Source organism: Amblyomma americanum, chromosome 9, assembly GCF_052857255.1.
Source record: "Amblyomma americanum isolate KBUSLIRL-KWMA chromosome 9, ASM5285725v1, whole genome shotgun sequence".
NCBI classification, from domain to species: Eukaryota; Metazoa; Arthropoda; class Arachnida; order Ixodida; family Ixodidae; genus Amblyomma; species Amblyomma americanum.
The window spans coordinates 792,134-808,728 of record NC_135505.1 but is presented as its reverse complement, the minus strand read 5'-3'; the positions used below and the strand labels follow the sequence as shown (position 1 = coordinate 808,728).

The following is a 16,595-nucleotide window of genomic DNA, read 5'->3' as shown; positions in this document are numbered from 1 at the left end:
ACGTGCAAGGAATTGAATGCGTCATTTGTAAACTAATTCTAAATGAACTTAGTCTTGTTATTGGCGCGTTTTACCGCCCACCACGAGGTGACGGTGTTTTCTTTGAGAAACTAAATGAATTCTTATGTACTACGAAAGCACAATCAAGTAATGTACTATTGGCTGGAGACTTTAACATGCCGCTCGTCAATTGGGACAGTTTCCAGAGCCGCTCTGCACATCAGCCGAACTTCTTGTAGACATCGTACTTGATCACGATTTAACTCAATTAGTAAAGCAAGCAACGCGTATACAAAAGGATAAGAAATCCATTCTTGATCTTTTCTTCGTTAGTAACAGTGTCTTTCGTCGCGGTCCTCTACTTCAATATTTCGAAGGCATATCTGACCATGTTATGGTATCTTTAAACATTCCATTGCTTCTTCCGAAAAATAAAAAGAAAGAGGTGCGTGTTGTGCCAAACTTCTCGCGTGCTGATGATGTTGCAGTTTTAGACTTACTTGATATTTCATTCTCAGATTTTGTGGTTCTTTACAAATCCTGCGACTGCTCAGTAGAAAATCTCTGGGTTTTCTTTAAGAACCTTGCTCTGAATTGCATTTCGCGTTTTGTGCCTACTCGGGTAATTACCCTACGCGCCAGCAGCCCTTGGATGACGAGGGAACTTGTACGCATGGGACGAAAGATTAAGAGAGTTCGCAAAAAACTTCGGCGAAGCCAGTCGGCAGTTGATGCTGCTAAACTGTCTGATATGCGCTTGAACTTAAAACAAAGTATCAAAAAAGCAAAAGAGTATCACTTTAGCGTATCTATGAGAAACTTTCTTGTTTCGTCCCCTGCAAAGTTCTGGCGGCAGTTATCAAAGAAAAAGAAACCTGTGTACAGCGTTGTCGTTGACGGCGAACTGATTACTGATGCGACACAGATTGCTTCGTCTTTCAACCGTTTCTTTTGTACTGTGTTTACGCACGATGATGGTAGAAAGCCTCATTTTAACTCAGCTTGTCCGCCTATTACTGATGTTTCTGTAACTGAAGAAGGTGTTTTCTCTCTGCTTCTCAGTTGTGACGCAAAAGAGACGCCGGGAATTGATGACATACCAAATACGTTTCTTGTGAGATATGCCGAATGGTGTTCCAAGTACTTAACGCTCATATTTAAGAAGTCTCTGTTAAACGCCGAGCTCCCGGAGGACTGGAAGCACGGAAAAATTATTCCTATTCCCAAAACTGAAAATTCATCTCTACTTAGCTCATATAGGCCAATATCTTTACTGTGTACTTCTTCAAAAATACTTGAACATATACTTTTTGGGCATATATCAGCCTTCCTGGAAACCAATCACGTAATTGACGACCGGCAACACGGTTTTCGCAAAGGCTTCTCTACAGTGACCCAACTTCTAGAGACGATGCAGGATTTGGCCGCAGCCATTGATAAACAGTGTCAAATTGATGTCATTTTTTTAGATTTCGAAAAAGCATTTGACCACGTGTCACACAGAAAGTTCTTGCTAAAGCTAAATACTATCTTTAAAAACGATCTACTGTTGACGTGGGTACAAGCGTATCTATCGTCTCGATATCAGTCCATATCAATCGGCAATGCATGTTCGAGCCCAGCTTTGGTAAGCTCCGGTATCCCACAAGGCTCAGTACTTGGGCCATTGTTCTTTTTAATTTTTATAAATGACATTGTTAAAGAAATTCCTGTCAAAATCAAGCTGTTTGCCGATGATTGTGTATTATATCATGAAATACGAACTCCTGCTGACCAGCTTCTTCTTAATGACGCCTTGGCTAAAATTCATGATTGGTGCTCAACGTGGCAGATGAGTATTAATACTAAAAAAACAGTTTCAATGTCTATTACGCGGAAGAAGCGGCCATTAATTTTTGCCTATACTATTAATAACCATCCCCTGTCTACCGTGGACAGCTACAAGTACTTGGGATTAACGATTAGCTCTGACCTACGGTGGAACAAACACATTTCTAATATTAAAAATAAAGCTATGAAAAAACTTGGCTTTTTAAGAAGATCTCTCCGGTACTCTACGCAGGAAATTAGGTTACTAGCTTAAAAAACTTTTATCCGACCTGTTTTAGAATACGCCTCTGTTGTGTGGGACCCTTATACTAAAGAAAACATTAAAACACGAAAATATTCAAAGAAAGTCAGTGCGATTTATTTATAATTCATACAGCTGGCAGACGTCCCCTACCATGCTACTTGAGAAAGCAAATTTGGATTCTTTGCTGCTCAGGAGATACCGCGAGAGGCTTAAATACATGTTCATGATTGTTCACAACAAATTAGGAATTAACAGCAGCAAGTACATTGAGCTCGTCCCGGGTCGTTCGACACGATCCTACCATTCTTTAAAAGTGAAGGAATACTCATGCCGCACTGAAACATACAAGAATTCTTTCTTCCCCCGTACTGTGCGGGAATGGAATGTCCTCAAAGCGAATATTGTAGAGGCTTCTACTGTGGAGTCATTTACGGAGTCGCTTAGGAATTCGTAACAATTTTGCAGCATTCAACATTTTTTCTTTTTTTTTCTCTTTCCCCAGTGCTCATTTTGACGCCAGGCGTCGTCTAATATTGTATAATGTTGTTTCTTTTCGTCGTTCATTTTTTCGGTATTGTGTGCTGAGTTGCGTGTACCTCAGGGAGGTTTTCTTTTTGTCAAAGTGTATTTTACACCCACTCCTGCTTAAGGCTTTGCAATAAAGCCAGCAGTCTTCTGTAAATAAAATAAATAACGGCGAGACGCTCATGGTCAGCTTTCATGGCACTGCACTCGACCGGCGGCTTAACAGAAGTGCCGGCCCCTGCGACACCAGCAGCCCCGTAATTTGTTAGCATCGGGCTTCGAGCAGCATCACGTAGTTTATTAGAGTGGATAGCATCTTGTCCATTGATCTCTGCCTGCCAGCATTTTGTCCTTTTTGTTTTGGGAGCGGAGCGAAGTAATCCTTGATCGCTGTAGCGCGTTTGTGGATGTGGCTGCGTCGTTTCGTGTACCCCGGCTAGCGCACCGCTGTAGTTTTGAAGAGCTCGGTCGCTACTGTGGCGCAAGTTTGAGCGCTGTACTTTGCTAGGACGGGGGTGCAAGTGCATCGCTTGCATATTTTAGAGCCGCTTTGTTGGCCGATTATGAGCGGTGTCTTCTGTGCTTGCTGGCGTGCCAGTCGCCGGGCGATACCACGGCTCGTGGACTCCCCTGAAGAGGGAGGTTCCCTCAAGCTCAATCAATCGCTCTTCATTGGAGTTTCAGTAACGATATCTGGTTATTATTGCTAGCGCCTTTCTTGTTGCGACGAGCTGAGGCTTCTATCGCGGCGTGTTCACTTCTGTTGCAGTTAGCGCAATTGACATTACTGCATGGCACATTCTTCGACAGAAGCAAGGATATATCAATGAATTACGCCTAGTGGGATTGGCAGCCAATGGCTGCAGATTTTACGCGCGAGCAAAAAGCAGTGATCTTGCGCCGCGGGAAGTAATTTGCCTGATTACCTTCATAGGCAGTACTATCAGAGGAGCAGGCTTTAAAACAGGCTGGTCACTCCACACGATGGCTGTGACCACATATTTTGGACGAATGGCAGGAAGCATTATTTTTGCTGAGCGGAATATGGGCTCTTGGCAGAGTAGTAAAAAGGCCAGATATCCAGTGAGGGCCTTGCCCGTACGACATTGGAATGGAATTGAAGAAATCTACTTGACAACCACTCAACTCTCTCCACCCTACGCCTTTCCACTATCCCCACTCTCTGCCAGGTGGGCCACCTACGTGTCCCTCCAGGGGGTAGGTGGGCCACTCTGGTCATGTAACCTTGTGACGGTATCAGAACATGCTGCCAGGAAATGCCCACCGTGGCAGTTCAGTTATTGATTGGTCGCTGGGGCTTGCTCGGGAAGAGCAACCTGGGTCTGTAAAGCCCCGCCGGTGGCAGCACCAGTCATTGCAGGGCAGATGCTCATTGCTTGACCGCTGCACCGCTGCGCAGAGTGGTATGACAACGCCCCGCAATCTATGAATGTAACATAAGGAATGCCCGATTCCGAATATATCGGCATTAACCTACCAACGGTGGCACGTCAAACCCTTAAACGGGAGCTTAATTGCACTCTTACTGCGCCAGCACTAAAGCGCCCAGTCACGTAATTCACCCATCTTTGTCTGAAGCCTCCTCCGTCATTTTTTTTACACTTCATATGCATGTTCTTGCTTGCAGCCAATAAGATATTTTCCGTTTTCTTATCTTACATGTTGCTCTTCGAATAAATATGCAACGCCTCCTCTTCTAGTACCCAGCGTCCCCGACCCTAACACGAGTCAGCGTGCTCAACCACACGTGTCATTTTTCTAATCATGTTCCTTCAGAAGTCTAGGAGTAATGTCTCGCAAATGATAGAAATCCTAATAATAACCAAGCCCCTCAGCTTTAGAGGGGTACCGCTTTCTAAAATTGAGCTGATAGCTTTAGGACAAACTGGAAGCATTAAGAAATAGATCTGTTTTTGTTCGGTTAATGATGGCCGAAGCCTTTAAAGGGGTATTTTTGCGTTTTCTCTCCATCGAAAGGCGTTCACAGTGGTCTGAATCTCATTCATGCGCACCTGCTTCATCGCAGAAATAAGTACCGGCTAAGCCATTGCGCTGGAGCTATGCCTTGATTTCCTGAGTGAACAGTCATTGATATCATGTGACTTTTGCCTTCCCCAGCACATCCTGTACCTTAGGGAAGCCAACACTAGAAGAATGCCTGAAGTAGTATTCTCTATTGTATTCTTTGCAGCATGCGGCTTCGCAAACGTTTGCTCTCAAGCGAGAATTATTGGTGGTGCGAAGATCAGCAGATGTGTTGTGCCATGGATTGTAAGTAGCCTGCCTATATTGCGGTTTTTTAAGGGACAGCTTGTGCACCTTAGGCAGATAAATTTCGTTCTCACAGAAGGCAAGACGACTGAATGCACGATACTCTATATAGGTTAAGAATTAGCATTCGTGCAAGCGATATTAAAGCGCGCCCTGAAGAATCCCACTTGAGACTTTCGCTTCTTTAGAAATAAGAGCACTGAATAGCACCCGTTGCACAGCCGTTCCGGAACGGCTCTGTGTTGGTGAGGATAAAAAACTGAAGCTGCACTTGAGCACCTTCGTTGTTACATTCTCACAAAACTAACAGCGCTTGACACTAAAAAGTACTGCCATGGCTGATGAACTGGTCCCTTCTGTTTGAACTAAAAGCAATGCGGAGGAAGAAGGTCGGTAATGCGCGAAATGCAAAGTTCATGTAGCGACGATGAATTTTCTATGAAAAAGCATTCACAGCCGGAAACGGCAAGTCTAAGAGTTCAACTTCTATTAGCAATATCCCTCAGGCATAAACTTGATTAATCAACTTATGATCTGTACTTTCGGAGGGGAGGGGACAGTCTTATATAAATATTACTAAAGAAACTCCGAATGGCGTTTTATTTTAGAACTCATCACTAAGTGTGATTAAATGTGTCACAGCACTAACACATATATATCTGCCACCTTTCTGGACTAAACGCAGTATTTGTTATCCTTCTTGAAAAAGACTTCTGTGTAAGAGAGGAAAGGTTTTCTCGGTATCATAAGCAACATCTATTTCTTCCGTGCTCATCACAGAAAAAAAAAATGATCAGAGTGAAGTTTTGGTCACTAACACACAATGCACATGCACGCCTCAACATTTTCGAGCGCAGGTTCGACTGGAGGTTAAGCTAAGCCAGCAAAACGGAATGCGATGCGGCGGGACTATCATCACAGACCGGGTCATTTTAACTGCTGCCCATTGCATACGTAATAAGTGAGTATTCTACTTCTCTGTTGTGTGTATATGGTTGTACTGAGTGCCACTAATGTGGAAGGCACTCTACACAAATATTCTTTTTTAAAGATAAATTCCTCAGCAGCCTACTCTTACAAGTAAGGGCATTAAAGGCCACCGGCCTTCTCTTCGTGGTATGTCCATGCTCAGTGTTAGTTTCCGGGCAGAGCTTAGTGGTTTATCTGCTTGCATACAATGAATAGAAGAAATTGGTGAATTGCAAGCATGCAGTCAAGGTCCATGCTACTCCGTTGTTGAACTAATCGTTTTCTTGTGGCCCATTTAAAATTTCACAATCTTGTGCCACTTAAGCCTTTATTCCTTCCGTGGGGCACTGGTAGCTAGTAGTGTACATAAGGTGTTCATTCATATAAACGAATAAATTGTCGTAAAACTTTCACAAAACACGCGTGCATAAATTTGCAGACAACACGGACTAGGGTGGAAAGCTCGGAAGCCGAAGAAATCAAAGGAAAAAAATAAGCATAAGAGGATAAAGGCTATTGCAAACCTAGGAATCTCAATTCTCGTTTCGATAAGAATGTAGAAGGCTCGCTGACACAGATCACACAAAGCAGCTATCTGTGTCGCTTCAATGATTTCTCTTGTCAGTTTATCTCTGCTTCTGGCAACGACAGAGCATTTATCCAGAAATGGCACGCACCCGCACTCCTTGCAATGCACGGCCAGATTGCTGCCCGTTAACGACTTCATGTTGTTGTGTTCACGAAGCCTCTCGTTGAGGCACCTACCTGACTGTCCTACATACTGCTTCGCACAGGACAGCGGGATGCTGTACACGGTGCTCTCTGTGCATTTAACAAATCTTTTCCGGTGGCGGACGTTCGGATTTTCGGGACGCTGTTGTGTGGGCAGAGTTATTTTGCATATGGCACGTAGTTTAGCTGGGGCTGAAAAAAACCATATGAACACTTGCCTTCTTTCCTATTTTCTTTAGATTGTGCTACAGACGATGGATATAAGGGATGACAGCTGTCTTGCCTTGCGTTTTATCTGTCGCTCTTCCTTCTTTCTGAAGTTTCTTCTTAAGCAAGCTTTCAGCCACTGAAACACTGATACCATTATGATACCCTGCTTCCAGGAATCTTCTAAGTTGTACTTGAAGTTGTAAGTTGAAGCTGCTAAGGAGGGGGCATGACTTTTAGAGAGCACTTTGGATACATAGGATAATGATGCCTCGTTTCACAAGTTTACAATGAGCTGACTTGTATGGCAGAAGGGTTTCGTTAGAGCCGCCGGTGAAGATTTGTTAAATGCACCGATGGCATCGTGTACAGCGTCCCGCTGTCCTGTGGGAAGCAGTATGTGTGACAATCTGGTAGGTGCCTCAACCAGAGGCTTCGTGAACACAACAAAATGAAGTCGTTAACGGGAAGAAATCTGGCCGTGCATTGCAAGGAGTTCGGGTGTGTGCCATTTCTGGATAAATGCTCTGTCGTTGCCAGAAGCAGAGATAAACTGACAAGAAAAAATCATTGAAGCGACACAGATAGCTACTCTGTGTGAGCATTCTATCAGCGAGCCTTCTATATTCTTATCAAAACGAGAATTGAAATTCCTAGGTTTGAAATAGACTTCATCCTCTTATGCTTATTTTTTTCTCCTTTGATTTATTCGGCTTCCCAGGTTTGGCGCATGGCGCATGCTCATTTCGTGCAGGATCATGTGTGCTGGAGGTATTCTCCGAGGTCTGATAAACCACTCTTAAATTATCAATCAAATCACTCAAAAATTGTGAAGTGCGGCATTGCTGTCTCCTGCCTAGGATCGTCTTTGCTCAAGTCGTGCCCCCACGAAATGAAGGAAAGTTTCTGCGAGCAAGTGAACAGACTAAAATTGGCTGGATTTCCAGAGGACGTGCTGTTTCTAGCTTCTAGCAAGGTGCTCAAAAAAGTAAAAGAGTTCAATAGGTCACTTTTGAAGGGTTCTGAGGAGAAAAAGAAAAATATTGCAGTCATACCTTATGTTCATCGGTTTTCTCATCAACTAAAAAACGTGGGTAACAGATATGGTGTTAATGTTTTCTTCTCTGCCCCTCAGAAAGTTAGTAGTGTTTGTGCGAAGGTTGCTGCGCGCTCTAGCAGTGGTGTATGTGATAAACGAAAGCGGTGCTGCACTGTGAATCACAAAAACCGCTATGTCAGATGTTCAAAAGGAGTGGTGTATCACATTCCCTTTTCTTGTGGCCGGACCTATATCGGTCAAACGGCCTTAATGTGCGCTTGCAAGAGCATTTTTTGTCATTGAATAAGTCGCCTTCATCTAATCTCGCTAAGCACTGTTCAAAATGCAGCGGCTGCAAGCCTTTGCTTGACCAAACTAAAATCTTGTTCCGACACCCTAATCAGCTAACCAGAGAGATTTCAGAGGCCTATCACATCCGTAAGAATCAGCACACGTGTGTTGCCGACCCTATGGTGGTTTTGCATGAAAGAGAGTTTTGTTATATTGACGCACCTGTATGAGCACTTTTCCTGTCACGCCTGTGCGATGGCTTTTGTTTTGTTTGTGATTGTTCTTCCTTTTGTGTGTTTCTCGAATAAACGCGCAGTTGCGAGTAAGCGCTTGTGTTGTTTGGTCTCCCTTGTCTGTTGTCCTAAGTGCGCTTTATAATTTTTGAAAATGAAAAACCAACTAGCTCAGATGTCAATTCTGCGCTCAGTCGTTAGGCTCAGGTCCCGGTCGACACGGTTTTGTGTTTTTCCTCTAGTTGGAAGAGAGCGCTCGTGCTATGTGTTCTGTCTTCGTCCGTTGTCCTGGTTTCACGCTCCTTTTCTCATGGAGCATGGCCCAATATAGATACATTAAACGCACAAATACCAATTTCATACATTTTGTATATATCTATGGAACACAACAACTAAGCAGCAATAACAGGAACTTGGTTGCGAAAAAAATTCAGAATGATCAATCAAAATAAATTTTTACGAGTGCTCTCTTCGCGGTTGTATCCAACCATAGCATACCTCTTCCTGAGGTAACTTTTCGAATAAGGATGGGAGGATAATTTTCGGCACCTTTTTTCATATTTAGTATGTAATTTAGCAAAGCGTAACACTCGGATATTTTTAATCTAAATGCACATATAAGTTGCATGGTGTTAAACGCGTACCTGAATTCGTAATCATCATCATCATCAGCCTGACTACGACTACTCCAGAACAAAAGCCTCTTCTATATATCTCGATTAATCCTCTCCGGTGCCAGCCGCGGGCCCCCTATCCCCGCAAACTTCTTAATCTCATTCGCACATCTAACCTTCTGCCACCCCCCGCTACGCTTGCCTTCTAACGTCTGCAAACGTGCCTGCCACATTTTTTTCATTACCCTTGCTGAAATACCAAGCGTAATATTTTCGTATATTTGTCAATAATTTGATTCCTTTCAAAATGCTTCAAGGTGCTGGAACAGAATCCAAACGAAGTAATTGCATATGCTAAAGCGTTTTCATCAGCTGACTTGAAACATTACCGTAATTTCTAACATGTACTTTATATCAGGTGTGTAGTCCGCGGGGTTGATTTCGGAATGAAAAAAAAATTGTAATATGTTCTCTGAAGCTGCAGGGTCCAGGTGTGAAATTCGCGCATAAGAGTATGTTTACGCACAGATTACACTAGAAACCTTCTTTGTACGTGGACAGAGGGCTTACTTTCGCCTTCGGTTAGTCGAGTGTTTGAAGGAATCCCGTCTGGCGAGGGCGGAACATAATAGCAGAAAAAAGGAGCACTCGCCAAAAAAGAAAGGAAAAGGAAAAAAACAGTTGACGTTTCGGGGCCCGTACGGGTCTCTTCTTCACAATGGCAGCGGATGGACGAAGGTGGTGACTTATGCAAGGCACCTTGACTTATGTGCGGCGCAGGTGGCGTAATGAGCATGCGTAAATCTCATAAGGTTGTCCCGCGTTCGGTTCAAAACATCTGGTGTCGTTTTGACGTGAAGTGATTCTAGAAGAGAGACGACAAATCGATGGCAATCGATGGCATGTGATGCAGCTTGATAGTGTTCAGCCAAGGCATTTTGTTTCGTGCGGCCTTTGGCGACGTCATTTTGATGTTGTTTTAAGCGCCTATTAAACTTGCCTGATTCGCCGATGGATGCAGCTTTGCAGTCCTTGCAGGGAATTGTGTACACCACTCGGGGAATCCGTTTCTTTCAACCCGGTCTTTAACTCCGACAAGTTTTTGCTTCAGTTTACTTGGTGGCACGTGGGCGATATGGACCTTGTAGTCCTTGAAGACCCTGCCTAATGCCTCGCTCACTCCTAGAGCGTAGGGGATGCTTGCCCGCTTGCTTTTCTCGGTGGCGATTGTTTGCACGTTTCGACGTGAACCGCAGCGTTCTGCAGTCATTATCATATTCTTCAGGTACCCGTTGTTGGTAAGATCCTTCCTCGCGATTTTTAGTTCGGATCTTAGTGTCCTCGGGCTTGAACAAAGGCGGAAAGCGCGGCCGAAAAGTGCGGACGCAACGGAGCGTTTATGCGCGACAGTGTGTGCCGAATAAAAACTCAGGTACCGACCAGTGTGAATGGGCTTGCGGTACACGCCCGTAGCGAACCCATTGCTTGTTCTTTGCACAAGTACGTCCAGGGAGGCAATGGCGCATTCGGTTTTTCTTCTTTAGTGAATTGTATTGTCGGCTAAAACGAGTTCAGGTGCTCAAGGAAACTGCTTGCATCCTGTCGGGGAATCACACAGAAACAGTCACTGACGTACCGGAGAAATAGTTTAGAGGCTGGAAGAAATGAACCAAGTGCTTCTGCTTCAATGCGTTCTAGAGCAATGCTTGCTCATACCACAGTGACGGAAGCACCCTTGGCTGTGCCAAACTGTTGGTACAGCCTAAATGGTAACAGCCTAACACGGGCTTCTGAAAGCCATATTTAGTGAAACCGCTGACGATAACTTCACAAGGAAATCCTTTTCAGGCAGCGGTGGCGACGGCTGGGACAGCCTCAAAGTGTTGAAGCGGCGTATTTTTAACTTCGAAGTTCATCGCTTGTTTTGCTGACCACGGCCCTTGCGGAATCGTCTCGTCTGGCTTGACTTCTTCGCTTCTGGATGGGCACGTGGATACCACCGTGTGCTTACCCTTGGACTTGCCAGCTGATACCCTGTGTGATGGCTTCTGGTTTCCCGCTTTCTTCCAATATCTGCAAGCCAGTCATCTCGCCAACTTCTCGTTAGATCAGCCAATCTCGCTGCACTGCTGGTCTATGACGTCACCTGCCAAGGATATAAAGGCCATGTGCGAGGATCGGCTCTTCAGTGGGCTAGGCTGCAGCGGCACCGGCTTCATGTTAAATCGATGCTTGCTCTTCATGCAGTTCATCGCTTGTTTTGCTGACCACGGCCCTTGCGGAATCGTCTCGTCTGGCTTGACTTCTTCGCTTCTGGATGGGCACGTGGATACCACCGTGTGCTTACCCTTGGACTTGCCAGCTGATACCCTGTGTGATGGCTTCGGGTTTCCCGCTTTTTTCCAATATCTGCAAGCCAGTCATCTCGCCAACTTCTCGTTATATCAGCCAATCTCGCTGCACTGCTGGTCTATGACGTCACCTGCCAAGGATATAAAGGCCATGTGCGAGGATCGGCTCTTCATTGGGCTAGGCTGCAGCGGCACCGGCGTCATGTTAAATCGATGCTTGCTCTTCATGCAGGTATGTTACTATTCTGACGCTGAGTGCGTCCGGTCTGATGATCGATACTTGCTGCTGTACCCTTGCCCACGTACTCTTGTGTCCTGCTGCGTACACGCGTTTTATTGTGCAAGTCATCTCCTCCTGAGTGGTGACGTGGAACTCAATCCAGGCCCCCCTCAAAGTCAGCGAACTCCAGTAAAAGCAATGCATCGGGTACCAGACCTTTAACCCGGTCTGTGAGTGGTTCCAGTCTCACTCTCGGGGAGGCTGACGATGCGAGTTCTTCCGCTGTAAATCTTGACAGCGAAATCTCTTCGAATCCTTCGGTGTCTGACATGTTTTCTAGAATACTAGCAGGGCAGAATCAGTTGGCCCGTGACATCGCCGACATTAAGCAATTTTTTGCTTGTCGCTTCGATGCTTTGGAGTCACGCGTGGCTGCCTTAGTCTTTGCCCCCGCCCGAAAATTTGAATCTAATTTCTGATTTACACACTGAAATTAACTCTTTAAATTCCAGAGTAACACAGCTGGTGCAAAAGAATGATGACCTCGAAAACCGCTCTCGAAGAAATAACATTATAATACACGGCGTTTCAGAAGACCCGAATGAAACCGCTGACACATTGTTGGATAGCATCTCATCTGTATTTACTGATAAATTGAAGATTAGCTGTCCCAGTATTGAGCGCTTCCACAGGCTCGGTGCAGCTCGCAGAGGTTACACTCGTCCAGTTATCCTAAATCTTTCTAGCTTCAACGACAGAAGTGTGGTTTTTAAAAACGTCTCTAAACTCAAGGGCTCTGCCTTCTTCATTACAGAAGATTTTTCTGCAAGGGTTAGGTCCATTCGGAAAAAATTATGGGACGCATCAGTGTCTTTTCGTGACAACGGTTCTATCGTGAGGTTAAGTTTCGATCATGCGTTCATTGACAAGGTTCGTTACAATTGGGATGAAAGTTCTAGCTCGTTGGTAAAAGCATACAATGATCCTGCTTGTTCTGCGCCTGTGTCCTTGACTGCCGCATCATCGACTCCCTGACTTAGCTCTGGCCGTCCTGATAAGCTAGTTGTTCTAAATATTAACGCTCGCAGCATTGTTAAAAAACTTCCAGATTTACTGTCCCTTATTTCTGTTCACTCCCCCCATATTATTGGCATAACGGAGACTTGGCTGCATAGTGGAATTTATGACTCCGAATTCACCCCACTAGGTTTTGTTACTGTGCGCTTAGACAGAAGTTGCAGTATCGGCGGCGGTGTGGCATTGCTTATCAGATCGGATTTACGATTCTCAGTTTTGCCCTCTCCCCCTGATACAGAATCCTTGTGGTGCAAAGTTTATGTAAACAATTATAGTATTCTAATCAGTGTTATTTATCGTCCTCCTGGTTCTTCCGTTGATGTCCTTCACGCTGTCGCAAATTTCATGACAAAGATCAACATTACTTCATCAAGATTTATCTGTTTGGGAGACTTCAACACTCCTGGCATCCACTGGCCATCGTTGTCTGCATTTGGTCGTGACATTACAATTTGTAAAGAACTAATAAACATTTCCTTATTGTTTGGACTAACTCAGGTTGTTTCTAGTGCTACTAGGCTGAATTCCATCCTCGACTTAGTTTTTCTAAACTCTACTTTGGCCCAAAATGACTTCTCTTGTGAAGTAATTGATGGGCTCTCAGACCATAAAGGCGTGTTAGTTTCACTCTCTTGTCCAGTCTCCAAATCACCCTATTTGTTTACTACTTTTCCTGACTTCACTCGTGCTGACGACCATTCCATTATTGAAGTTTTAGCTGATCGTTTCGATACATTCACTGCTTTCTCAGCAAGCCACGACGTAAATTTTCTTACTAATTACTTTGAATGTCTTGTCAAGGATTGTGTCCAACGCTTTGGTCCTATTAAAACTAAGAAAAGAAATACTAATGTTCCTTGGATGACTCGAGACATTTTGCATTTATCTCGTCGCCTTCGTAGGCTAAGGCGTTCGAGAAGAAGCAACGATCCCATAACCTTATAACCTTAGACAGATTTCACAAGGCAAAAAAAGAACTTAATCTTCAGTTGCGCATGGCCAAGGATTTTTTTTTTCGTGTCCACCTGCGCGATCTGTTAAGAACTAACCCCCGAAAATTTTGGTCATCCATCTTACCTCGTGACACTTCATCCACTTCGTTCAGATTAGATAATGACGTCATCAGTGAGCCTGCTGTAATATCTGATGCTTTCAACAAATATTTTAACTCGGTGTTCGTTCCGGATAACAACGTCATTCCGCCACTCACTAATATAATTTCTTCTCCAGCAATCAGTGATGCTGTCATAAACACTGATGGCATCCTAAATCTTGTATTAAACCTCGACGTTAAGAAATGTACGGGCCCAGATGGAATACATAATGCGTTCCTGGTTCGTTACTCCATGTGGTCTTTGAAATATCTGACCATCATATTCAACAAGTCCTTATCATCCGCTACAGTTCCTTCTTCTTGGAAATTGGCCAATGTGCTCCCTCTTTTCAAATCTGGTGATAGACAGTGCTTGTCGAACTACAGACCGATTTCATTGACATCACAGTCATGCAAAATGTTGGAACACATCATTCATAAACACATCATGCTTTTTCTTGAATCCAATAATTTGCTATCTAACTTTCAGCATGGGTTTAGGCGTGGTTTTAGTACGGTAACACAATTAACAGAATTTGCTCATGATATATTACATAACCTCGATGTCGGTAACCAAGTTGATGCCATTTTTATAGATTTCTCGAAAGCATTCGATACTGTTCTACATTCCAAGCTTCTTGCTAAACTAAATGCTATACTAAACAATCCTCACTTGGTTGATTGGATTTCTAGCTTTCTCTCATCTCGTTCCCAGTTCGTATCCTATAATTCTTCTCATTCTACTGCTGTTGATGTAACGTCAGGTGTGCCTCAAGGCTCCGTCCTTGGACCACTACTCTTTTTATTATATATAAATGACTTGCCGCATAGCATTTCTTCTAACATTCGTCTTTACGCTGATGACTGCGTTTTATACGAAGTAATTAATGGCCCTAATGATCATAGTCACCTCCAAGAGTCATTTGCTATGTTTTGTAGTTGGTGTAGTACCTGGCAAATGAGAATTATTTCGACAAAACCGTCCTCATGTCTTTTTGTAACAAATCTTCCGTTTCCCATTTTAGTTACTCTTTCAATGGCCGTGAGGTGGATAGGGTCTCGCAGTACAAATATCTTGGTGTCATATTCACGCATAACATGTCTTGGTCTAATCACATTGATTACGTATGTAATAAAGCACTAAAAAAAACTAGGTTATCTATGACGCACGCTACCCAATTCACCAAAAGACACAAAGCTACTGTTGTATAAATCTCTAATCCGCCCTGTTCTTGATTACGCAGCTGTAGTGTGGAACCCGTACAAGCAATTCCAAATTAACATGTTAGAAGCAGTCCAGAAGAAAGCTGTGCGTTTTATATGTCATCGTTATGATCGCGATTTCTCACCCTCTTCTACACTTCTCTCATTGAATTTAACCACGCTGTCTGTCCGTCGCCACACTGAATCATTAAAATTCTTACATTGTGTCGTCAATTCCTCAGTAAGGCTGTCAGCTAACCACTACATTAAATTTGCACCATTATGATCTACAAGAAGTCATCACGAGCTTAATTTGATACCGTATTTTGCGCATGCTCATTTGTTCAAATTCAGTTTTTTTCCCCATTCAATAGAAGCCTGGAATTCTATACCCGGGTCCATTCGTTCTTGTCCATTTCAAAACTTTGTAACTGCCGTTGAAGACGCATAATAGCTGTGTATTCTTACCCTGTCGTTAATAGTTCCTTGCTTGTTTGATATTTCATTTGTGATTTTAACTTTTTGTAGTGCTCTCTTTGTACATTTTGCTGCATTTTGTTTCCTTGCATCTTTGTGTTTTCCCACTCCTGCCATAGCGCATATAATTGCGCTGCAGTATGTATAAATAAATAAATAAATAAATAAATAAATAAATAAATAAAAATTACGCCGCTCACTTACATCCTTCCGTGTACGGCCAAGATCTTAGGCATTAACATATCACCAGTATTGCCAGTCGGCATGCATGAACATGTCAGTTTGGTTACAGAAGCACAGCGTAAGTAGAAAAACATTGCTGTAAAATCGCATAGGGCATTTCATAACACGATTCGTGAATACTGCAAAAAGAAAAAAATTGCATATTAGGCGCCTATATATAGCAAGCTAACTTAAAATATCAACATGAAACCATATGTACACCATTGATTCTTGCTGGCAGAAATCATGTTAATTTTAAATTTGCAGAATTCCGTGTCTAGAGTTCGCACGGCCAAAAAATTAGTCGGTAATACGAGATAAAAAAATAAAGTGATCAACCAATGAAACTTTCGACACCGTACTATTCATTGTAGACCACAATATTGCGAAATATTGCCAAGAATAGAAAACTGAGTAGGACATCTAGGACTAAATGTATGAAAATTTTTAGACATACACTGAAACTACGCAAGCAACAAATTATTTCTCATTGCGCTTGTCGTGTAGCACGTTTTGTGTTTGCTCTTTCCCGGAATTTGAGATTCGTGAAGAGTTGCACCAACTAGCGCCACGAATCGTACTTAAGGATATTTCTTCTACTGTTGGCACATCATTACGTGCTCCTTGATCGTGCCCTCAAATTTCCTCTCGGCTTATAGCCTATGTGGCGTGTACTTTTTTGCGCAACTTCATCATGTCTGTAGCGTGTAATGTTTATTTTTCAGCTGAGAAACATACCCGATGAGGCTTTCTGCAAGGGAAGCGTAAAAATAAAATTTGAAATGTGTTGCATTTAAAGGGGTTGAGGCATCAAATTTCGAGGTTATGCAAAGTTTCTTATGGGCTTCCTCTCTATGTAAGGTCACCAGCGGAGAAGTATGACATGCAGCAAACGCTTAAAATATATTTTAATTTAGCTCCAAAGAGTCCATAAATTATCTTTCTCACAATCGAGACCCATTGCTAATGCTTTAGT

General features: G+C 43.4%; 1 protein-coding gene across 1 annotated transcript in view; it reads left to right on the top strand.

Annotated features, from left to right (window-relative positions):
- The window catches only part of LOC144105238 (ovochymase-2-like), a 161,285-nt gene that overhangs the window by 29,807 nt on the left and 114,883 nt on the right, over window positions 1-16,595 (top strand). The window contains exons 3-4 of the mRNA XM_077638384.1: window positions 4,812-4,891; window positions 5,749-5,852. Coding sequence (XP_077494510.1) covers window positions 4,812-4,891; window positions 5,749-5,852 — 184 coding nt within the window. The remainder of the gene's footprint in view (window positions 1-4,811; window positions 4,892-5,748; window positions 5,853-16,595) is intronic.